Source organism: Protomyctophum parallelum, assembly GCF_964188405.1.
Source record: "Protomyctophum parallelum genome assembly, chromosome: 9".
Lineage (NCBI taxonomy): Eukaryota > Metazoa > Chordata > Actinopteri > Myctophiformes > Myctophidae > Protomyctophum > Protomyctophum parallelum.
Window position 1 is genome coordinate 2227176 of NC_139706.1, and position 24239 is coordinate 2251414.

A 24239-nucleotide genomic window follows, 5' to 3' on the forward strand; every position below is an offset into this window, starting at 1 on the left:
ACACAACCCACGCTGCTCTGTTGTTGTAACCTGTGCTGCTGACCGTATTCACACACGTACAGAACAGCAGCCATTCTGCTCTATAGTTGCAGCATGTCATATACTCACCGTGAGAATGGAGTGCTGGCAGGGCCAGGGACAGCATCATTAACACAATCTGCATAGGACGCCTGGGAACGTCATAAGGATTCGAACCGAGCTGTACCTTAGACGTCTGTGGACGTCTTAAGGCATCCTCAATGATACGGGGCGACATAAGAATATTCCGAATTTTTCCTATTTCTTTTTTGGCCCGTTCGCCTTTCGGCTGCCGTATGCTACGCTCTGGTCTCCTATTAGCTTACCGTTGACTTACATGTTAGCGCGGCGGAAAGAATGACTCGTATCTCCTAATCCAGGGCGCTCTCCGTGGTGATGAACGGATCGATATACTGGCGCTTCATTTCTGCTCCTCGTCCGTCTCTCCCGCAAAATATGAACGCTTTTTGGATCATATATCGTATAAATTAAAATGATCGCAATGTAAGCTAGCAATGTAAAGTCAACTTGTTTTAGTAGATTGTTTCCGGGTCATGGCTTTCAGAGTAAAAGCGCTGAGACAACCCCGGCCACCCAGAGCTCCTATTTTGAAGCACTTCCGGCACTGATAAGTGCTTAGAAAATTCTATCTTAGGGCCTCTCCTGTTTTTGCCGATCTACAAGCTTGTAGACTTACAAGCCGATCAACAAGAGATTATAGGCCCCTGGGGGACCCCGGGCAAAGACTACTGTGGGGGCCCGGACCGGTTTGCACCGGTCGAGGTACTTATAGGCTGATCCCGACGACCTTTGCTGCATGCCACTCCCCGTTTCCTGTCTACATACTGTATACTATACCAAAGGCGGAAAAGTCTCTCGAAGTCCTCCAACCATACAAATTCATGGTTTGGGTCTATCTTATTAAAAAGTCTCTCGAAGTCCTCCAACCATACAAATTCATGGTTTGGGTCTATCTTATTAAAAAGTCTCTCGAAGTCCTCCAACCATACAAATTCATGGTTTGGGTCTATCTTATTAAAAAAGTATCTCGAAGTCCTCCAACCATACAAATTCATGGTTTGGGTCTATCTTATTAAAAAGTCTCTCCCTAATGCATGGAGTTATAGAATGGACAATAAAAAAACAAAATGCATTTCATTTTCGATTTGCTTTAGATCACACAGACTACATAGTGTATCCTCCTCCACCGTGCCTACATATCTACCTGTCTCAATATGCAGACCAAGTATGCCAGCTCTAATTTGGGCACACAAGGATCGTTTCTTCTTTGACATATTATACCGTACATAGTTTTCTGTCTCGTAGACATGTTTTATCTCACAGCATGTGCGGAGCTTTGGTTTACACCATATGTCCAGCGCCCATCTATCCTTTACACCCTGAAAAAAATATTTATTTTATTACCTTAACCTCTACTTGTTGTTTACTATAATAATGGTCCCACAACCAGCTCTCGTAAGAATATCGTACATGTCCGTAGCCCATACGCCCCTGATCAAAATATCCCACTCTTACAATTCTGTTAGTATAGGTCAGTCCTGAGGCCCTGGACTGACTCTTGCTTACACCCATAACTCTTTCGCATTCCTGGGCTAATTGGGTATTAGACTGTTTATTAGCTTTATGTGGTACTTAGTACAGTATATTCATGTATACTGCATTTTACTATATACAATCCAAGTGCAGAGGGACAGGTCTTTTTTTCTGTAGTATATATATTATGTTGTATTTTTGTATCTTTTATTAGTAGTATTTTTGCTACCGGTAACTGTATCTCCTTCATCCTTAAGTTATCGGTTCTGTGTTTCTTTTCTGCTGTACTGCATGCCATTGACAACAATAACGCCAGGGCTCCACTGGGCGCGTCTGCGTCGCGTCTGCGTCAGCGTCAGCGTCGGGAATGTTCCCTTTTAATCAATGGAGGGTGGCTCCACTGCCCGCGTTGCGTTGCGTTGTGCTGCGTTCGGTGACTCAAACATTTCCCCGGTTCGTTTTTTGACGCACGCACGCGTTGACAGCAACATTATTTTCTGACGCGCAGTTTTCAAAGGCCCGCGGTGGAGCACCTCTAGCGTGACGTTGACGTTGTCATGACGCGACACGCCCAGTGGAGCCCTGGCGTAAGGGTCTGTCTGTCTGTCTGTCTGTCTGTCTGTCTAAATGAAATATATAATGAATAGCATTTTATAGCGCTTTTCCAAGTGCTCAAAGCGCTTTACAATGGTTCATTCATTACTTCATACAGTGGGAGGTGAAGCGGAGAACAGTCGACGCCAGCGTCTTCACTTCCCACATTCACACACCAACGATGGCGAGCTCACAGTCACACCGACCGACTCATTGGAGGCAATGTAGTAGGGTTCAGTGTCTTGCCCAAGGACACTTCGGCATGTGGACAGGAGGAGCCTGGATTCAAACCGCCGACCGAGCCACAGCCGCCCTATATGGTTTAAGTGGTTAATTCCTTTTTTTCGTTTTCTTTCCTTTTTTTAAACTACAGACATGTATAACGTAGTGACAGAAACTTTTGTCTGCTGAAGACAAAACAAACATGTCTTTTTCCTGCCAGGTGTGTGTACGGGTTGTGGAATGCCGTCTGAACAACAGCTCCTGCATATTATCTGTGGTGCTTCGTAGCTCCTCTCTATGTGCAGCTTCTCGTTTGGAACGTCAACTTCCCTTCAAAATGACGTATCATGATGAGGGACAAGGTCAGAAGTTAGAACTTTCCCACCATTTGTCACCATTTGTGCAGGTGGAGGCAGTTCAGTCTCACTTGAGGCAGTCCTCTGCCATTGTTTTTGAGCCGTGACTATGGTTCGAGACCCTGAACTCTTATTATGGCGTGACCATTTATGACATGACCATTTTGTGTTTAGTTCATGTTCTATAATGCCTTGAATGTTAAAGAAAGAGGAAGAGCTTGTCATGTGTGTTGCCTTTGAACACTTATGACAGTCCTAAATCCTAATTAGGTTTTGGACTTATTCTGTATGTTCTGTATTTTGCCTTGTGGTGTTTGGTTTACTGTTACTCTGTTGTTGCTTTGGTTGTGTCTTGTTTTGTAGTATTGTTCTGTGCTTTCCTGCCTCCTCTTGTTGGCGTTTCCTGTTCTGTCTTACCTACCTGATTATTGTATCCTAGTCAACTGTGTTCTGTTCGCCTGTTAGCCGATCCTGTGTTTGATTGTATTTTGAGTCCACCTGTGTCCTGTTACCCCTGTCTATTTAAGCCCTTTGTTTGCAGTGTGTCCTTGTTACTTTATTCGTTTATTTGGTCGGGACAGTGTATATTGATGAACATTACATTAAGAATGCAGTGTAAATATACCAGATTTAGCAAAACTTGCTTATTTACGAGCTTGTAGGTCTGCTATTTTTCTTTAATCGAAGAACCACTGACATAGAAACATAGCTTTAGATTGTGGGGGCCTAAATAATATAGTAGAAGCGTTTTTTATCAATATTTGAAAAAAGAAAAATCTTTTTTTCTTTTTTTTTTAAGAGAAAAATTGCCAAAAGGGCAGGGGGTGCTCTAGCACCCCCTAGTGTCTATCTGTGCACGCCATTGTCTACTCTGCATCTGGTTGCCTGCTTTTGGGTCCTATACTCCGTAACCCATTCCTGACAATATGCTATCTATGCTGCTGCATATTATTGTCTGTAAGGAAGCCAAAACAAAAATAAGTTTTATTATGCTGCTGCATATATTGTCTGTGTACTGCACAGAGTACAACTACAGTATGAATGAGCCCTGGGCTGTTCCTGGGGCTCTGGGTGTTCCGGAGACCCCTGGGGACCCCCACACGGACCCCCCCCCCCCCCGGGGACCCCCACATGGTAACTGTCATTTCTCGACCGTTTCGGGAGTGCGGCAGCTCGACCGGAACCAGACCACCGTCCCCCCCCCGTCCCCCCCCCCCCCCCCCCTGGGCTGTTCATGGTGGTCTGGATGTACCTGCACAGTACACTACGATACATTACAGAGCACAGTAGAGTACAGTAACTATAACAATAAATGTATAGTTGCAACGCTCAGTTCACACTGGTGTATTTTTTTTAATCTGAAAAAGTCATGAAAGTTCCTATGAGTGTATAATGCATTAAACACATGCAGTATGCATGCGTTAAACACATGTCAACACATTGTGTTTGTTATAGGTGAACTGAACATTGGGAAAAATAGGTTAACATTGGGCCAACTATAATTGGCTCAAGTTCGGTTGTGAGCTTGTATAGATCGGTCATTTGGATGCACAGGTTTTAAGGGGTTAAATGCAGTGGTTCTATGGCTGCGTATACGTTTCCATCCAGTCAGTGCAGTCGTTGGCAGGATAGCACCACCTCCAAGGAACAGCTTTCAACGTTTTCTCAAATTCATTAGTGCAAACCCTTTGATAGCATTTGCTGCACTCTCATATTGGACAGGAGGAGGGCCTGGCCTAGTGCATATACATAACATATATAATATGTATATAAAACAGCGGGGAAGCACTCAGGAATCCCTTTGTTTAGCGGTCCCAGTGACTCATGATGAAACGAACACCTTCGTGTTTATGGTATAGTGTCTGTTTGGCGGTCCAGTGACTCATGATGAAACGAACACCTCCGTGTTTATGGTATAGTGTCTGCCAAACACAGAGGATCACCTGCACTGAATGAAGCAGGGGTGATGATTCACCCCTATAATTGGTCCCATGGAAAATGACTCATTGTTTTGTTATAAACAGCACGGTCGGACACTGTGATTGTCAAAGGGGTGCTGACGGGGGGTCTTTCCCACCCGTGTGTTCATACTACATGAATAAGTGTGGTTAAAGAAACTGTCTGGTGGTGTGGCACATGAAAGAGGCTGATATATGTGTCTAACTATGTGAGCAACCACCCGTCCCCGTCCCCTCCCCAGCAGTGGTTCTCAAACATTTTCATGTTACGGTTACAACCGTAACCGTTACGGTTAGGATGCCTCTCGGGCGCCTCCCTAGGGAGGTCCTCGACGCACGTCCCACTGGGAGGAGACCCCAAAGCAGACCAAGGCGCAGTTGGAGGAAACACATCGACTCACTGGCCTTGGAACTGGTCTCGGAATCCCCCAGGAGGAAGTCACTATTAATGTTGCTCTGGAGAGGGAAGTCTGGAGCTCTCTGGTGGAGCTGTTGCCCCCGCGACCCGACTACGGATAAGCGGTTGAAGATGGGTGGATGGATGGTTACAGCCCCCCCTGGGCGGCGGTAGTTCAGGGGTAGAGTGCCCGGATGTTTAACTTTGAACCCTGTGGGCTCCCCCAGAGTTAGTGTCGAAGTGTCCTTGTGCGAAAGACTCTGAACCCCTAATTGCGCCTCCTGGTGTGCTGGTTGGTGCCTTGCAGGGTTTCCGCCGCCATTGGTGTGTGAATGTAATGCACAATCTATATGTAAAGTTCCTTCATGGATAAAGGTGCTATATAAGCATAAAATAGGGTCAAAGTGGTTTAACTGTTCCTCATTTTGATGGGGACCCTCTGGAAGGCCCCTCTAGGACCCCTGGGGGTCCTCGGACACGTGAGTCAAGTACACGTGAGTCCAAAAGAACACAGGGCCCTTATTTTGAACCGGTTTGTGTTTGACAAGCTATAAGAGTCCAAGGTTAAAATCGCCAACCCCCTTAAACACACACACACGCACACATGCACACGCACACACACACACACACACACACACACACACACACGTGTCACACACACGCACGCACACACACACACACACACACACACACACACACACACACACACAGACACACACGCACACCCACACACATGCACCAGCATGAAAGAGTGAAACATGAAACACATGTGGACTAACACACAAACGTATTTAGTTGGTAAAACCTAAATAAACATGGCGTTTCCTGTCAGGTATATTATATATGGCTGGCTGGGTTTGCGGTGTGTCTGCATTCTTCTATATCCTTAACATGTGCTGCTACAGTCCAAACAAAAAAAAACCTGCTCTGATGACGACAACTATACAATGGATGGATGGGACAGGACAGCATCGAGGCAGGCTCGAGTGCAACAAAACGCCCCAACAAAAGGTAAAACGGAAACCGTGAGCCAGGAAGAAAAAAAACCCACACACACACCCTTCTTTCTTTTTTTGTTCCACCTTCCATGACATGAGGCACCTTTCATTTCAGACGAGCCTTTCTTGTAGCCCACCTTAAGAAAACATCCGTGTGTGTGTGTGTGTGTGTGTGTGTGTGTGTGTGTGTGTGTGTGTGTGTGTGTGTGTGCCCCCCCACGCAGCCGGCGATGATTCCTTCTGTCTTTAATCTCAGTGAAAAGAGCTTTTTAACGTAGGCTGAGGAGGATGAAGGGATCTGCCAGGAGCAGAACAAAGGTTGGGAGGAACTGGGTGAGATAGCATAGCAGAGTGGAAAGGCTCTGTAATTTATCACCTGTTTGCCCTTGGGGGGGGGGGGGGGGGGGGGGGGGGCAGCACACTCCTCCACACCGGGGGCTTTCTCTGTGCGTGTGCGTGTGTGTGTGCGCGCGTGTGCGTGTTGAGGGCCAAATGTCCCCACGACACAAGTACTGTATAGAATTCGAGAGATATATTATTATATAGACATTACATGAAGACAACTTATTTCCTTGTCCTCGGTCGATTGGTTGGTTGAGGTATTGTTAAAAACAATAGAGTTAGAAAAGAAAAGATTGCGGTTGGGATTAGGATTTGGATTAAAAGCTTTAGGGGTTATAGCGTTGGAGTCATGTCTATACTGTATAGGCTACTTATTGTTGCAACTGTAAAATAGCAGATCTACAACACTATATCTGTAACACTATCCAACGTAGTAGGTACATCGTTCTCATCCACTGTTATCACCAACACAGGAGCCCCTCAAGGTTGTGTCCTCTGTCCTTTCCTCTACACACTATACACAAATGACTGTATTAGCCCTTCACCCACTAACATCCATCCATCCATCCATCCATCGTCAACCGCTTATCCGTAGACGGGTCGCGGGGGCAACAGCTCCACTAAGAGAGCTCCAGACTTCCCTCTCCAGAGCAACTTTAGTGACTTCCTCCTGGGGGGATCCCGAGACGTTCCAAGGCCAGTGAGTCGATGTAATCCCTCCATCTGCGCCTTGATCTGCCCCGGGGTCTCCTCCCAGTGGGACGTGCGTCGAGGACCTCCCTATAGGGAGACGCAGCTAACATCACATACTTTAAATACTCTGATGACACTGCAATTCTCTGACTGCTCCATGACTATAACTCTATTACGGTCTATCAGAACACCATTTATCATTTTACACAGTGGTGCACGGACAACTATCTAGAGCTGAATGTGGACAAAACAAAAGAACTGGCCATTGAAACAACCCACATACTGGACTTAACCCACTCCTCATTAATGGTGAAACAGTTGACAGTTTCACATATCTTGGACTCACACTGGACAATAAACAGTTATAAACTTAGGTATGATCAACACATTACATCTATCCCAGTCACGTTTTCAGCAAAGATTCCATGTAATTCGTAAGTTAAGATCATTATCTGTTGCTCCTCATCTTCTGTTATTAACTGTAGGCTACAAAAGCATTATCCAACCTGTTCTGTTGTACTGTTCGGCATGTTTCTACCAGGGGGGCAGTCAGCCAGATATTTCGTGAAGCCTCATTTGAAATCGGTAGTTCATATAATGGCCTGTTGTGGCGCTGGACTGGACCCAAATAGCCCCATAGAGGCCCATGTATTTTGGCCCAACTTCACCTAGACTGTATTACCTTAATAAACATGGTCATGAATACTTTCTTCTTCCAGTCACTAGTTTAAAGTCTCATTTCTAATGTCATAATATTCTTTTTGGAAAATTATGGTCCCATTAATTAAAATAATGACCATAAAGTCGCGTATGTTCTGAGGGGCGTGGCTACCGTTACCGTCTATGATCGGGATTCCCCTCCCACTCAAGAGTCTTCTCCTCCCACTCGAGTCAAAATAAAAACCAACGGAGAAGAAGGGGGGAAGTCCCGCCTCGTTGTCTGGGCAGCCAATGGCCAGCTGGACCCAAACGGAGCCAGCCAATGGCCAGCTGGTCCAAAACGGATCTAGAAAGATGGCGATTTACAGTGCATGGATTTCAGGCTTCATTTTACGTTCATGTTAGACCCGGGGAACGCTTTGTCCATATTTTTTACAGTCTATGGTTTCTACACTATACTGCCCATGCCTGTGTGTGTGTGTGTGTGTGTGTGTGTGTGTGTGTGTGTGTGTGTGTGTGTGTGTGTGTGTGTGTGTGTGGGTGTGTGTGTGTGTGTGTGTGTGTGTGTTTCATCAAGGAGGCATACATTACCTCACGCAAACATCAAAACACAAAGCTATGTGCAATTCCTTAAAAAAATGAAATTGCATACATCCCCTTGTGGTTCTTTCCTAATATCCCTTTTCTATTTGGGTATTTGGCAAGTAACCTGACTCATATAATTGGATTTAAGATTATTTTAGGCGTAGTTCTAGACAGCAGAATAAACTATGGGGCAACAAAGAAAGAGCATAGATAAACAAGTCAAGTTCATGTTTTGAAGTAAGGGAAGGTCCCTGAAGTTTAGTATGGTAGAAAGAGTAGGATTTGCTTTATCAGTGCCTGCCATCTTGTGGCTAACTGTTGCAACTACGTTTTTTTTTATGTTCATGATTTAATCTCGCCAACGAGCACCTGTATTCAGTTCAACAAACAAAGGACCACGGCAGCGCTACCTTCCTCTATTCTAAGTTTTTTTGTGTTCGGGGGTGAGCTGTCTTCACTTTCGGGGTAAGCTGTCTTCACTTTCGGGGTAAGCTGTCTTCACTTTCGGGGTGAGCTGTCTTCACTTTCGGGGGTGAGCTGTCTTCACTTTCGGGGTAAGCTGTCTTCACTTTCGGGGTGAGCTGTCTTCACTTTCGGGATGAGTTGTCTCTGGGTGAGAGTTAAGTGTTTGGCTGTTTGCACAAAGAGTGTCTGAGCTCTTTTTTTAATAGTTGACTGAATATGTACCCTTTGAGTTATACACAAGAGTCAAATTGTTTACTCAGGTGGCAGAGTGGTTATTTACGGTCACTTGTAATTTCTCACATGCTAATGTATAACTATGATGAAAGGGGGGGTCAATATTGGTCAATATTGCTTTGCTATTCAGATGTAATTCAGTAAGTAGGCCTATTAGAACTGTGATTGATTGATCATAAATGTTATTTATGTTGAGAATACGAGTGACAATAAATAACACATTTGACAATAACAAAATAAAGCCTATCTGACTGAGGAGCACTAGATCTGCCACACACACACACACACACACACACACACACACACACACACACACACACACACACACACACACACACACACACACACACACACACACACACACACACACACTTATATCATTGGCCTATATTTGCTGTATATGTGCGAGTGTAGAGTACAATTCAAACTGTAAGGTTGGTTATTGTCACGGACAGAAGTGATTCTTTACTTTTCCATGTCACGGACACTGCATGATTCGTTCCGTTGGGAGTGCAGTCTTAATTAGCAACTTTGTACAGCCGTGAGACTCTGCCTTTGAAGCGCAAACATTATCCCCAAACGATCCCCCCACCCCCCACATCCCCCTCAATGCTGCATAGAGAGAGAGAGTGAGAGATACGCTCTACTCCTTACTTTACAACAGTGTTTCACCGGATTTTGCTGTTGAATTAACTTCACTTTCTGAAATTCCGGGGCGACCGTCCTTCACTTTTCGCGGGGGCGAGATGCGAGATGGGAGATGGAAAAGGGGCGACCGTACCTGTTTGACCCCACACGATCATCCATTACGTGTTTGACTGACGTCACGTCGTGGTGACGTCATGGTTTGCACAGAGAGCAGGAAACCAGCAGTGAGTCAGTCAGACAGACAGAGTGCGGAGGGAGGCAACACACATCCATCTGTCTGTCAGCCAGCCAAACCTCACAGACAGACAGCAGAACAAAAACATCAACTATTATATCAAGGGAAATATTACAGTAACAACAACAACAACAACAAAGCCTGTCGTGTCGGGTCGAGTGAGTCCTCCTTCGATACCTCGAGACGAGCCGACATGTCTGAGACATACGGTATGTGTAGTCTGTCTGTCAACATTCATATTTTTATGTATTTATATACGCTCCAGCATATCGCTCGAGGCGGGTGTGTGTCGCTTGGCCATGAAAACAACAACAACGCACAGATCTACAAGCTGACAGCTGGTGGCGGCGCGACACATTGTTAAGCTTGTAGATCTGTGCTTTTGGTTTGGCAACCGACACACTATAGGCTGTCTCTTTAGCAGTTACTGCTAACTAGCTCTCTCTCTCTCTCTCTCTCTCTCTCTCTCTCTCCAGCTAGCTGTTTGTTGCTAATGTTAGCTTCAACTTGCTAAATGACGTTGTAACGTTGTAGCGGCAATGAACCTTCTTAGTTCTCCATCTGCCACATTGTTATCAGAGTGTCGTGTTTCCCCCACTACAGTGTGTGGTATAAACGTGATACCTTCATCTTATCTTCTATCAACAACAGGGACTGTAAATATAACAGATGGTGGTGTGGTGACATGTTTGTTGTCGCCAACTAAAAAGTTAGATCGACTGTTTTACATCAGATATCGCGTTATTATTATATGTAGTTTGCTGCTTTATCATAATTAAATCATGTCATGCATGTCTGTTTTTTTTTAAATATATATATAGAAGTGTATATTTGTTCGTCTCTAAATGTTCTGATGAATTGAAAAAGGTGGACCCTGTTGTAAACAAGTGTAATGCTTTAGGGGAGGCATAGCCCTAGAACGGCTCTTGTTGTTACATACAGTATGTACAGTATTTCACATACAAGAGCCATAGAACACAGCCATATATTTGTGGTAGACCGTTACCATGTGCGGCATGAATGTGATAAATGCTCCGTTTGTACTCACCCATTAAATTATTCCAAAGACGTGGAGTGAAAAATGGTCCTCTAGTTTTATATCCATGTGAAAGTTCTGGCACAAAACGCGTATTTAGTGAATTATCTCCACTTTTTCAAGAGATGCACACGGACGCCTTTCTCTCCAGCGAGGGGACGATTTTAGATACTTCCTGTTGTCATCACAAATTGACCGGAGAAACACAAAAGTTTGCGGTCACACAATTGGCAGGTGGTGTGATTAATTACCCAGCACCTATCGCAAAGCACCTGCCAATTGTGTGACCCAAACTTTTGTGTTTCTCCGGTGAATTTGTGATGACAACAGGAAGTATCTAAAATCGGTTCATCGATATTCCAGTGCCCCCCCTCGCGCGGAGAGAAAGATGTCCGTGTGCATCTCTTGAAAAAGTGGAGATAATTCACTAAATACGCGTTTTGTGCCAGAACTTTCACATGGATATAAAACTAGAGGACCATTTTTCACTCCACGTCTTTGGAATAATTTAATGGGTGAGTACAAACGGAGCATTTATCACATTTATGCCGCACATGCAACGGTCTACCACAAATATATGGCTGTGTTCTATGGCTCTTGTATGTGAAATACTGTACATACTGTATGTAACAACAAGAGCCGTTCTAGGGCTAGGGGAGGCATACTATCATCCGACAGAGCATTGCTCCGACGTGCTTTCATGTGAAATGTACCCATTCTGCAAACTGTTATATACTTCAATCAATCAATCAGGGATGTAGAAGTAGCTATAGCTACTGCAGATTATGGTGTGAATTGAACCGACACTCCTGTCATCAATGCATGCGTGGCGTGGCGTGTGTGTACACTGCAAGCATACGGTATATGCACCATGATGCTTTTTTCAGTGAAAACATTTTGGGTTTCTTTTACAAATTATACCCTTTTCGTTTCGTAGATGATTAACGTGACCTGTTTTGGGTCTGTATCAGTAAAGTCACTCACTGGTTGTTATACTGGGAGGGAGCAACACCTGCTTCCAGCCAGTATTGAGTTTCTCATTAACTTCTCAGTGGAGGTCACTCAGCAGTCAGCAGTGCATTGCATCCACTGTTGCACCAATAGCCATTCATTCATAGGGATATAATATGCATGCTCTGGCTTCTTACATTATACAATTTACTGTTGGTATGACTTATGCATGATAACTCAGTCAGACATTGCAGAGAGACCGACAGCTATGGTGGTGCCTAAATCAAGGCTGAAGCTCAGAGGGAACCGGGCTTTTGCAGTCGCAGCTCCCAAGCTCTGGAATGAGCTGCCTCTTGCACATAAGACAGGCCCCCACTCTTCAGGTGTTTAAATCACGCCTCAAGACATATTTTTATTCTTTGGCTTTTCCTAGCATAGTATGAGCTTTTTGATGTTGAAAGTGACACTGTGTACTGTATGTTGTTTGTTTTTTAAATGAAGCTGTGATTTTTATTATTTTATTGTAAAGCACTTTGGTACAACTTGTTGTTATTTAAATGTGCTATAGAAATAAAGATGGTATGGTATGGTATGGTCAGTCCCGAGTGGAATAGTAAGAGAGTGGCGGCGACACGCTTTGATCTCGCCTGCAAAGCGGGTGCCTTTTATGGGCTATATAGTTCCAAACATTGGAACTATCCCATTGAGGTAGAATGAGCACTTCCGCATTATATTGTTACAGTGGGAGTCAACGCTAGTGTTGCTAGTGTCCCTACGCTCATGAGCGTAGGGACTGAGGGAACTATCGGGGCCTATGGTCAGACAGACTTGGCCCCCTTCAGAACCCTGTTCCCTCAGTCCCTACGCTCATGAGCGTAGGGACTGAGGCGACGTATCGGGCCTATGGTCAGACAGACTTGGCCCCTTTCAGAACCCTGTGCAATGTGCATACCCTTTTAGAGGGATGCTAGTAGGGCTGACCCAAAAAAATCGATTAATCGATGTTCAATCGATACGCACGGGAATCGATTTTTAAATTTTGAATCGAATAGTCATTAAAAAAAAAGCGGACGCTTTTGGTCCGCGAGACGGCCCCATTTGGTCCGCGAGCCATGCTCGCGCCTCGCAGCACCGCAACGCCTCCTCCCCTCTCCCCCTCACTACTCGTGGTAACAACAAGGAAGTCAACACACACACACACACACACACACACACACAGCAGCCTGCACTCATGCTGCCACAAAATAAATCTAAAGTGTGGTTGCATTTTAGAATATGCAAGGAGAACAAAGAACAAGTGGTGTACAGTGTCAAATGTCACGCATGGGACAGGGGGAAAAGCCCCTGACCTCCTGGGCTCCAGGCGCGCTAATTTGAGCTGCGGTCATCCACACTTTTCTACCCCAAGAAAGAGCCTCGTCGGAAGGGTCTGAGAGTGGCGTAGACCGCGGCGCAAATTAGCGCGCCTGGAGCTCCAGGACTGGTGCTTTTTTTTAGTTGAGTTTCAATCGGAAGAGAAGCTTTGATTATAGGCTATATATTTTTTTTTTTGAGAGGTAATGCCTGCGTCAGGCAGTTGACTTGTTACGGTCAGATGTTTTATTAAGCCTAATTATTTGTGCGTCACTGCTTTCATGAAGGCTGCAACAGTTGTTGCTTCAATGCTTATCGTTTTAAATAAATGAGACCAATCCAAGCATGCCTTTCTCTCCGCTATTGTTTAAGGTGCGCGCCTCGCATCGCGCACCTCGTATCAACCTCTTTGCCTTTGTGCCCCCTCAAAAATCTCAATTGCCCTCTCAGTCATTTCATCCTGGCGCCGGGCCTGCTCTCAGACTCAAGCCCAGCCCCATACGCGTAATCTGCTTCACGGACTGTCCATGAGAATACGTAGACATACAAATCACCAATGCACCGCTCATGGCGTGTCGACAGTTTACATACATATCTGTTCTTTTGGATTTAGACACATGACGATGGGCTACAACAGAGCATGTGAGCGCGAGCGGAGCGTGTGGATTTTGAAGTGAGCGCGGAGCGAGCGTAGAGCGGCGTGGGGGGAGATGAACGTGAGCGCGGAGCGAGCGTAACAAAAGCCGTCGAGAGCGAAATTATCGGCCGCTCCGCTCACATGCTCTGCTTTAAACACAAACATTAGACGAAGGTAAGGACGCAAATTGTGATTGGCCAGAATAAGATGATGTATAGAGCGCCCCTCACTTCACACAGGTGTGATTTTATTTGTATTTGGGATGGACGTCAAACCAAAATACAAAATTTGATATACCGGAATGCTCGCGCCTCGCCCTCATTTTTGAGAGAGTTATACAAACGACAAGTTTCTGCAAACATAAACTATAAGTAAATTGAAAAGCACCACCAACGTTACAGTACAGTGCTGCCGAGTACAGTAGTGCGTCCATGGGACCCCCAGAAAGGTCCACGGATGGGTCCATTATCAATAATCTGTGTTTTGGGATGCAAAATGCACCCTATTAGCATCACTGACTGGGTATACATACATAAAGGGGGAGTATTAACCCATTCTGACCTGAGATCAGATTCATACGAGGTTTCCGCTGGACACACACTGGTCTGATGAACCCATTCTGACCTGAGATCAGATTCTAAAAATGTCAGTCGTTCTCCGATTTTTCAAAAAATAGCAGACCTACAAGCTCGTATCGCGCCACTCGGTGGCGCGATATGAGCTTGTAGATCTGCTATTTTTCAATAGCTAAAGCATAACATGATGCTGACACCAAAATGGGTTCCCGTTCAGAATGGTTTAATCAATCATACTACCCCTCTACCTGTACGCTGTACCTAGCCTGTGTGTTTTAGTTTCACACTTACAACTTACTGTCGCTGCAACGACACCTGAATTCCCCCACATGGTTTAATAACAAAGGTCTGTCCATCTATGCATCGCACACTGTCAGACTTGATGGAAGCAACAAAACAAGCTGCAGCCTTGTCTGTGTGGACTTGTCACTCGTCTATAATTATGTGTAGGCCGCTGTACTATTAGGATCAATTGGTTGTTTAACTACATAATGTGTTCATATAATACGTCTTCACCCTCTGCAACGATATCCGTGAACGACGTAGGACAATGGAGCGGATATTCAAAACCCTGCTGTTTTGAAATGTCACACCTTCACCCTCTTTTCATTGCTCTCTCTCTTTCTCTCTCTCTCTCTCTCTCTCTCTCATACTGTATATAGTACACACACTATTCATGTCTTCCATCCTGAAACCCTAGGAGACATACTACGCTAGCGTGCCGGATTTATGCGGTTAAGTGCCGCGGCACTAATGCTACTGTGATATCCCTATTGATCTGGACTGGGTTCTCTCTTCAGAGGAGCCAGCAGGAGTATAAGATTATGAGGAAGCACGAGGGTGGTTCAACTTGTTCTAACAGAAGCCGCTCATTCTTTCATTTTCAGTGCAGTGTTTTTAGTATAGTCATTGTGAAACCATTTCCGTGTATTACACACGCAATGGACCGTAATTGATGGAGACACACAGGCAGTTCTCATTTATGTTCATCCCATTTAGGCCTGACGTTGAAATAAAAGAAAATCTTCTAAATGCTGACAGTTTTCTGACATGTTTCTGTATTAGTGGTGCTCAATTTTTCAAAAATAGCAGACCTGCTATGAGCTTGTAGATCTGATATTTTTCAATAGCTACATTATAGCATGATGTTTAAAACACAAAAAGGGGTTCCCGCCCAAAATGGGTTGTACTAAATGGAGTCTGACTGGAAGAGAAGGTGATGTTGAGTGACTCATGTTTGGATTAGGGCTGTCACGATCACGAGACGATTAAATGTCTATACAAATAATTGAGATTAACGGTTAGTTTTTGGCGTGGAAGAACATTTCCATCGTCTTCCAGGGAATCTAGAAGCTCACAACGCGATGCACTGAGAGCTTGTGGATCTGCTATTTCCACTATTTTATTAAACATTTATGGAGACGTCTCGACGTTATGCAAATATTATAGCCATTATGCAAAGTTATTGCGATTATTTTCTCAACTAATTGCGATTTATATAATTTTAGGTTACAACGTTTAGGACTACCGGTAAACTACTAAACTAAAACTATACTTAAAGAGAAGAACTACGTAGACGAGCTTTAGCCTTGAGTGACTGACTGTCTGGACTCAAATGATTATTTATAAGGTTGGTATAACCTGTTCTGCTTCATTATGTCATGGTTGACATCATTCTGTGTGTCACAAGGCTGAAGGCTGACAGATCCACAGCACGTGACACATTTAACTGTATGTGTAGTTTGCTATAATAGTAGTCCTAGGGAAATCAGGCTATATCTCCTCTCTCTCTCACTCACACACACACACACGCATGCACGCACGCACGCACACACTCGCACACATACACACACACACTTTGTATAATTGTGTGAATATCTGACCCCAGACTTGGAATCTGAAAGACAGGCAAGGCAACCCAGTATAATTTAACCCATTTGGGGGGCGGGAACCCCTTTTGGTGTTTTAAACATTTCTGTTATAATTTAGCTATTGAAAAATAGCAGATCTACAAGCTCGGTGGCGCGCTACGACGAGCTTGTAGGTCTGCTATTTTTGAAAAATCGTGAATGTGGCGCAAATGTTTGAATATATATTCTTTCAGTCTCAGAGCCAACGTTTTTGACTCAAATCTTTGCTCAGGCCTAAATGGGTTAAGGTTACCTGCATTGAAAGGGAGAACAAAGGAGTTTAGACTAGAGACTGGATACTATGTTTCTTTCAATGTTTTCTATTGATACATTTATGCTTGTAATAACTGTGCATAATAATAATAATAGAGTGCAAAAGAGCACGTTTCAGTCCATGTTGGAGGACTTTCCTCATTGCAAAAGTACGGCATAATATTTCAATACCAGGGAAATGAAGCTCTATCATGTCACAACTCCATTATCTGTATCTATTCAATCTCTCTGACGGCAGTATATCTGTGCATCGCCGATCTGAAGGACCAGCAACCCAGTAGGAAAATAAATGAGTTTGTTTCTTGTTGATTGTGTTAGTTAGCCTCCACGCTATCCTGCAGTCTCCATGGGGACTGCACTAGTCTGTGACTATGTATCTTCCCAAGCGTACCAACCAAGAGGTCACTGTGTACTGGAACAGTAGTGATGTGTTTGTAGTAAAAGCTCAGATGGTATTTGAGATTTATTTTTGCTCAGACCTGAGCACAGAAAGTTCAAGAAGAAGGTTGTCGACAGCATTGTGGTGTAACAAGTGTGTACTTGTGTGGCAAGCAGCAACTGGTCCCTTACATATAATTGGTCCTCACTATGATGATAATTACGGTACCATTTTATTTTTTTTGTAATTTATCATTTTTATTGATTTCTTTTAGGGATGCACCGAAAGGGAAATTCTTGGCCAAAACCGAATATAGGAAACAGTTAGTTGGCCGAAAACAGAATACCAAATATCTGAATATGATTCATATTATATATATTTTTTTCCTACCATTAAAGCTACCTGATTTATGGCAAAATAAATGGTTATGGCAAAACTTAACTTAACATAATAATCACTATTATGGGTCCATAAAACATTTATTTATTTATAATTTATGATATATTTTCTGCCTATTCGGGCCGAAAGCGAATAGGCCGAAAATGCTTTTTTTTTTGCCATTTTCTGCCGAATATTGTCTGTGGCCGAATATTCGGTGCATCACTAATTTCTTTACATTTTGACAGCATAGTGTACTACGTTGTGCATAAACCAAGTGTCTTCTGTCCCAACATAACGGCAGCATTTCTATCTACTTGGTCTGTGTCTCAGAGGAGGGCTGTGGACAGTTCAGTACCACTGTCTGCTACCAGTGACATCATCCCAAGTTTATAGAAACTGCAGCCTTTCTATTTTGATTGTTTATTTATTTCCGTGTCCTGCACACAATGTGCCCAAACCCTCATGGGTTTATAAGACAGCATGTTTACATTACATAATTCATGCATTTACAGCATGTTTACATTACATAATTAATTATATTACAACTCAGATTTATACAAAGTACTCTGTCTTCTTTCCCAAGCCTGACAAATATAAAATCTGCCACAACAAAAGACCCTTTGGCAAAACATATCTCCATTTTTACATAGTCATTTGAATCTAGGAAATTCCCTCGGATAGAATACATCTTATTAACCCAAATATCCCTCAAGTCGTCATATTTAGAGCATTAAAACAAAAAGTGAGCTTCGTTTTCAATTTCATCAAGATCACAGAACAGGCAAATTATACTTCGCATATTCCTATTCTATTCCTATCCTATTCCTGGAGAATTAGCATGCTATATTGGAGGCCATTGTTCCCAGTTTCCAAAAATAAAGCCACATTTGTCCAGTATAAACACTGATTCAAAAGGTGAAAAAACAATACCAGCCCACACTGTGTGCCGAGGCTGGTAACACTAACGTTAGTCTAAACACAGGCTGGCATGGCATGGCGGGTGGATGGCAGCGCTGCTGTCCTGTCTCCTCCACTGTCTTCATACCATTGGTTAACCCATTCTGACCTGAGATCAGATTCTAAAAATGTCTTCTACATCCTGACAGTTTTCTGAAAAAGCTATGTTTCTATGTCAGTCGTTCTTCAATTTAAAAAAAATAGCAGACCTACAAGCTCAAGTGGCGCGCTATGAGCTTGTAGATCTGCTATTTTTCAATAGCTAAAGCATAGCATAATGCTAACACCAAAAAAGGTTCCCGCCCAAAATGGATTAACCCATTCTGAACGGGCACCCATTTTGGTGTTAGCATCATGTCATGCTTTAGCTATTGAAAAATAGCTAAAGCGAGTGGCGCGATACGAGCTTGTAGGTCTGCTATTTTTGAAAAATCGAAGAACGACTGACATAGTAACATAGCTTTATCAGAAAACTGTCAGGATGTAGAAGACATTTATAGAATCTGATCTCAGGTCAGAATGGGTTAACTTGTGCTTGGGTGATGTCTGGGATTAATCTCAACTGAACTGAACTGAGGCAAGCTTTGTAAACGGAGTGTGTGTGTTAGTTGTGTTGCCGTCACGTTCTGTTGAAAGCCAGTGTGGGTGACGTACTGTTAACTTGTACTACAAAAGCACTTCCTGTGCTTATTGTGGCAGTTCTGTTGGAGCATGAATTTGATCTCAAGGTTATGTTACTTGAGAAAACAGCCATGTTTACACACTCACACACACGCACGCGCACACACAATTTGTTTGCGTCAAGGAAGGGAATGTGGCTCAAGAGCACCTCCTGCATAATGACGTGTTTAAATGTCACAGAGGAACAAAAGATCAATTTTCATCCCCTGTCCTGTCCTCTGGGGACTCTTTGACTCTCAGTGCTGTGTTGACCTTGTGTGAAGCTGAATATTCATGGCCATGATGGGGCGTTTACCTGGTTTGTAATCTCACCAGAGTAATCCTGGTATAATCATTTACCAGGCGGGCAGTTCTGGATATGCTACTTAAACCGTGGCATGTCATTATAGCTGAAGCATTGTCAAAGTAGGGCTGAATTGGGGCTCCCGCTAGAAGTCTTGAGAGTATTGTAGTTTTGTTAACAAACGAGGAAATTCTGCACAGAAATCTGACAACGTTTGTTGTCAAGAATACAGCCAAGATATGTAATGTCTTTGCTGGAGATTACTATCGTCAACTCTGACGTTGAAATCATTTCCATTTACTTTACTGAGAGCATGTTTGGACCCAAAAATAATGGATTCTGTTTTTTCCGAGATGTAGTGAGAGTTTGTTATCGGTAAGCCAAGTTTGTATTTTGGTGAGTTCCGAACTGAGAGCCTCCTCAACCTGCATTTTGTCGCTCAGACCTGTCACAAAACGGGAACAATTAGCTTCCTTGGTGAAACCCACAGTTCACTGGGAGGGGAGAGAACATGGTTCCTTTGATGTCAACCAATCGTTCTCCTCCCTCCTGGGTAGGATTTCATCCAGTTTAATGATGCACAACATCAAAAACACCTTTTGGAGGTCCAGCATGACCATGCCACAGTATTAGCCCCGAGTCTACCTCACGTTTAATAGTCGTTCAAATACAGTAGGCATGTGTCAGTGGAGTGGGATGTTCTGAAGCATGTGTCAGTGGAGTGGGATGTTCTGAAGCATGTGTCAGTGGAGTGGGATGTTCTGAAGCATGTGTCAGTGGAGTGGGATGTTCTGAAGCATGTGTCAGTGGAGTGGGATGTTCTGAAGCATGTGTCAGTGGATGTGGGATGTTGGAGGAGGCCAGGGGGAGGCAGTATAGAGACCAGTTCCTTTCCCCTCCATCAGGCGCCCCGGGCTGGCCAGGGGGAGGCAGTATAGAGACCAGTTCCTTTCCCCTCCATCAGGCGCCCCAGGCTGGCCAGGGGGAGGCAGTATAGAGACCAGTTCCTTTCCCCTCCATCAGGCGCCCCAGGCTGGCCAGGGGGAGGCAGTTCAGAGACCAGGATTAGTTTGTTTCCTTTTATGTATAGAGGGATTACTGACGCCTCAGGCTCTGTTTTCTATTGACCTCTAGGTTTAAATCCTAAGCACTAGTTGTCTGTCTGTTATTGTTTTTCACGCCCTTACCCCACGCACACACACACAGTACACACACACTATACCGTACCTCTCAGTCCTCAATCCCCATATTGTTTTATTTGTTCATTATCATACAGTATATCTCATGGATGTACAGTATGGCCCTGCCTACGCATGCAGATGTCCCTTGTCCTCTCTGGTCACTGCACACAAAGCCAGCCTTTGGACGGAAACCGTAGTGCCGCTTGCTTGTGGAGAGGACTCCATGTCTCTTTGACCTCGGGGGGGGTCGTGTGGGTTGTGGGCGGTGGGTTGTATTCTCCTAAAGACTCAAAGAAGAAGCCACTCTCTTCTCCTCACACGCGACATCTGTAAGAAGCAGCTGGAGAATTCCTGTGAGTTCCCAAGATAGCCGCGATGTACATGACACTCCTCTGAAAGCTGCAGCAATGGACTCATTCTGACGCTCCTCCTTTCTCTGTTCCCACTGAGTCTCCCCCACTGCCCCAAAGTCCATAGACTTTGGCTGCTGTCTCCCCACTGCCCCAAAGTCCATAGACGTGGCTGCCGATCTGTTTGTTAAACCCATTCTGGACGGGAAGGAACCCCTTTTGGGACGGGAACCCGTTTTGGCGTTTTAACTAAGCATCATGTTATACTTTAGCTATTGAAAAATAGCAGATCTACAAGCTCATAGCGCGCCACTGAGTGGCGCGCTATGAGCTTGTAGGTCTGCTATTTTTTGAAAAACCGTGAAAATGTTGCACAAATCTTTGAATATAATATTCTTTCAGAAGACTTTTTTTATTTATTTCGACGTCAGGCCTAAATGGATTAAGCATTATGTTATACTGTACTTTATTAGCCTTTGAAACATAGCAGATGTACAAGTTTGTAGCGCGGCACTCGGTGCCACGCTATGAGCTTGTAGATCTTCTATTTTTCAACAGCTAAAGCATAACATAATGATGCTTTAATAAAGCACCAAAAGGGAAATGTAAGGCGTGGCCCCTGAGGATGCCAGACGGGACCATGGCATGGTTTATATTATTCTGAAACTCTTCTTTGCTTTTTTTTCCAGACTTCCTGTTCAAGTTCCTTGTGATCGGCAGTGCTGGGGCCGGGAAGTCCTGCCTCCTCCACCAGTTCATTGAGAGCAAGTGTAAGTTTACAGTTTTACACACATCAATAGAATTATGAATGCTAATAACACTCTATTAAAACCCTCTTATGGCCACCCTAATTATCCCATTCTGACCCGAGATCAGATTCTAAAAATGTCTTCTACATCCTGACAGTTTTCAGAAAAAGCCATGTTTCTATGTCAGTCGCTCTTTGATATTTCAAATTTCAAGCTCGTAGCTTGAGCTTGTAGATCTGCTATTTTTAAATGGCTATCTGTATGAATTCATCTTTTGAGAAATGGCAACAAAAGAAATGCCGATCTACAAGCATAGCGCCTCGTTATGAACTTTATAATATTTTTCAAAAACAAAAAATATATTAACGTAAAAATACACACATCGTATCCACACATACTGTGTTTAGACCACTGGTTCCCAAAGTGGGGTCTGGGGACCCCCCCCAGGGGTCATTGAGGGAGTTACAGGGGGTCCCCAGCTAAATGATAGTTAGGAACCAAATGGACCCTTATTATGGGTCTGAGTACAAGCACCCCCAGTTCATGTTAAAGGAGAATGCCATGCTAGAAGGCTTTCTTACCTTTCTTTGTAGTCGTTACGTTCCCACCAAAGAGGTCCAGGTGTTATTTTGTGCAAAAACTCCTTATTGGCTATTTCCCCTACCATAAGCCCTAAATGAATTGCATTGAATTGAATGGGGCTATGGGGTGTTGTGCTAATTCGCTTATTTCCATCTAAATAAGTAGTAAATTGTGCCGCTTGGGATATTATTTACATTATGAAGGAAAACAAAATTGAGCGATGGAAATAAGCGAATTAGCACAACACCCCATAGCCCCATTCAATTCCCATTCAATTCAATTCAATGCAATTAATTTAGGGCTTATGGTAGGGGAAATAGCCAATAAGGAGTTTTTGCACAAAATAACGCTTGAAATGAAAATGGTTGAGAATCACTGCTGGAACCGTAATACAAATCTTCTCTTATGGGGGTCCCTCGCACATCATTTCAAATGGGGGTCCGCAGGCTAATTGGTGTCAATTCGGGGGTCCTTGACATGAAAAAGTTTGGGAACCGCTGCTGTAGAGAAACCTAACTTGACTTACTTTGATAATTTATTGTAACAGCCGTTATTACACTTATTAGTTTCATTATTATTTATGTCATATCTGCCCTGTACAACTTTTGTTTACAAAGGCTTTAACAATGTTCAATGCCAAAAGCATCATTAAATTCTCAAGTGCAATTATTTATTTGTACGATAATTAATCATGAACTAAAATGTCAGCCCTAACTATTAAACGCACACACACACAGCTGTCAGGGATGTTTTAAATGAGATTTTATAGCCGTGAGATTTCCAAATAATGTAACACACACACACACACACACACACACACACACACACACACACACACACACACACACACACACACACAGTGTATACGTGAGAGGTTTTCACATAATAAAACCCTTGCCAGTAAGGGTGGCAATTTGTCATAACATCTGTCGAGCTGGCATTAAAATGTTGACATGTTATTGCTTATACTTATAGCAGCTTTAATGATGATAATGATGTTTAGAATGCTGTCCAAAGGGAAGCATGGTAAAAATGACAGGCGCTGGTGGACAACAATACATATGTACAGTACACTGGGAGAAGAAAAACAAGTCTGCAAACTATGTGTCACCACCCAGGAGAATACGTTATTAAAACGACAACGTTTGGACCTTTTATCAGGTCTGACTTGATGAGGTCGTGGTGGACACATTGTCACAGGCTTTAATTAATAATAATAAGGCATTATTCTCCTGGGAGCTGACAACACTTATTTTAGTCTTCTGTGTCAATCATGCTAGAACAGTGGGTTCCCAAAGTGGGGGTCCGGGGACCCCCAGGGGGGTCCTTGAGGGAGTTCCAGGGGGTCCCCAGCTAAATGATGGCTAGGAACCAAATGGACCCTTATGGGACTGTAACTCTGAGAGTGTACAAATGGAACCAAATGTCCATTTGTACACTCTCAGATATACAATATAAATTGGGGGTCCGTGGGAGTAATTTTGGGGGTCCTTGACATGAAAAAGTTTGGGAACCATTAACCAACCACTATGCTAATAAGATGAGCCATAAAACTGTCACTTCCTCTAATGTGGACGTGCTTTACAGCAGGTTCCTCTTGCAGACGGACTGTGTTCATAAGACTGTATTCATAAGCACAGTACAGACTGTATTCATAACAACATTATGAGAAGACCGGTCAGTCACAGAAACCTGACCGTGTTGTAGACTGCTGACATAAACCCATTTCGACCTGAGGACGGTTCTACAAATGTCTTCTAAAGTTTTCTGAAAAACCCCATGTTTCTGTGTCAGTGGTTCTCAAACATTTTCATGTCAAGGACCCCCAAATATATATGTAATCGGCCGCTGACCACCATATGAAAATGTTGATCCCCCCCCCGTTAAAAACGTTCGCTCTGGCCCAGGCCGTAGCGTAACGGTCTGGGCACCGGACTGGTGATCCAGTCGCGGTGTGCCGCGGGTTCGACTCCCGGACCCGACACAGCCTTTACCGCATGTC

General features: G+C 43.9%; 1 protein-coding gene across 3 annotated transcripts in view; it reads left to right on the forward strand.

Moving 5' to 3' along the window:
* The first annotated feature begins 9934 nt into the window (after window positions 1–9934).
* rab4b (RAB4B, member RAS oncogene family) overlaps window positions 9935–24239 on the forward strand; it is a 29238-nt gene continuing 14933 nt past the window's right edge. For all 3 annotated transcript variants that reach the window (XR_014569776.1, XR_014569777.1, XM_083773787.1), the window contains exons 1-2: window positions 9935–10168; window positions 21596–21676. Coding sequence is in view for 1 of the 3 variants with exons in the window: in XM_083773787.1 (XP_083629913.1) it covers window positions 10153–10168; window positions 21596–21676 (97 nt within the window). In the remaining 2 variants the exon portion in view is untranslated. The remainder of the gene's footprint in view (window positions 10169–21595; window positions 21677–24239) is intronic.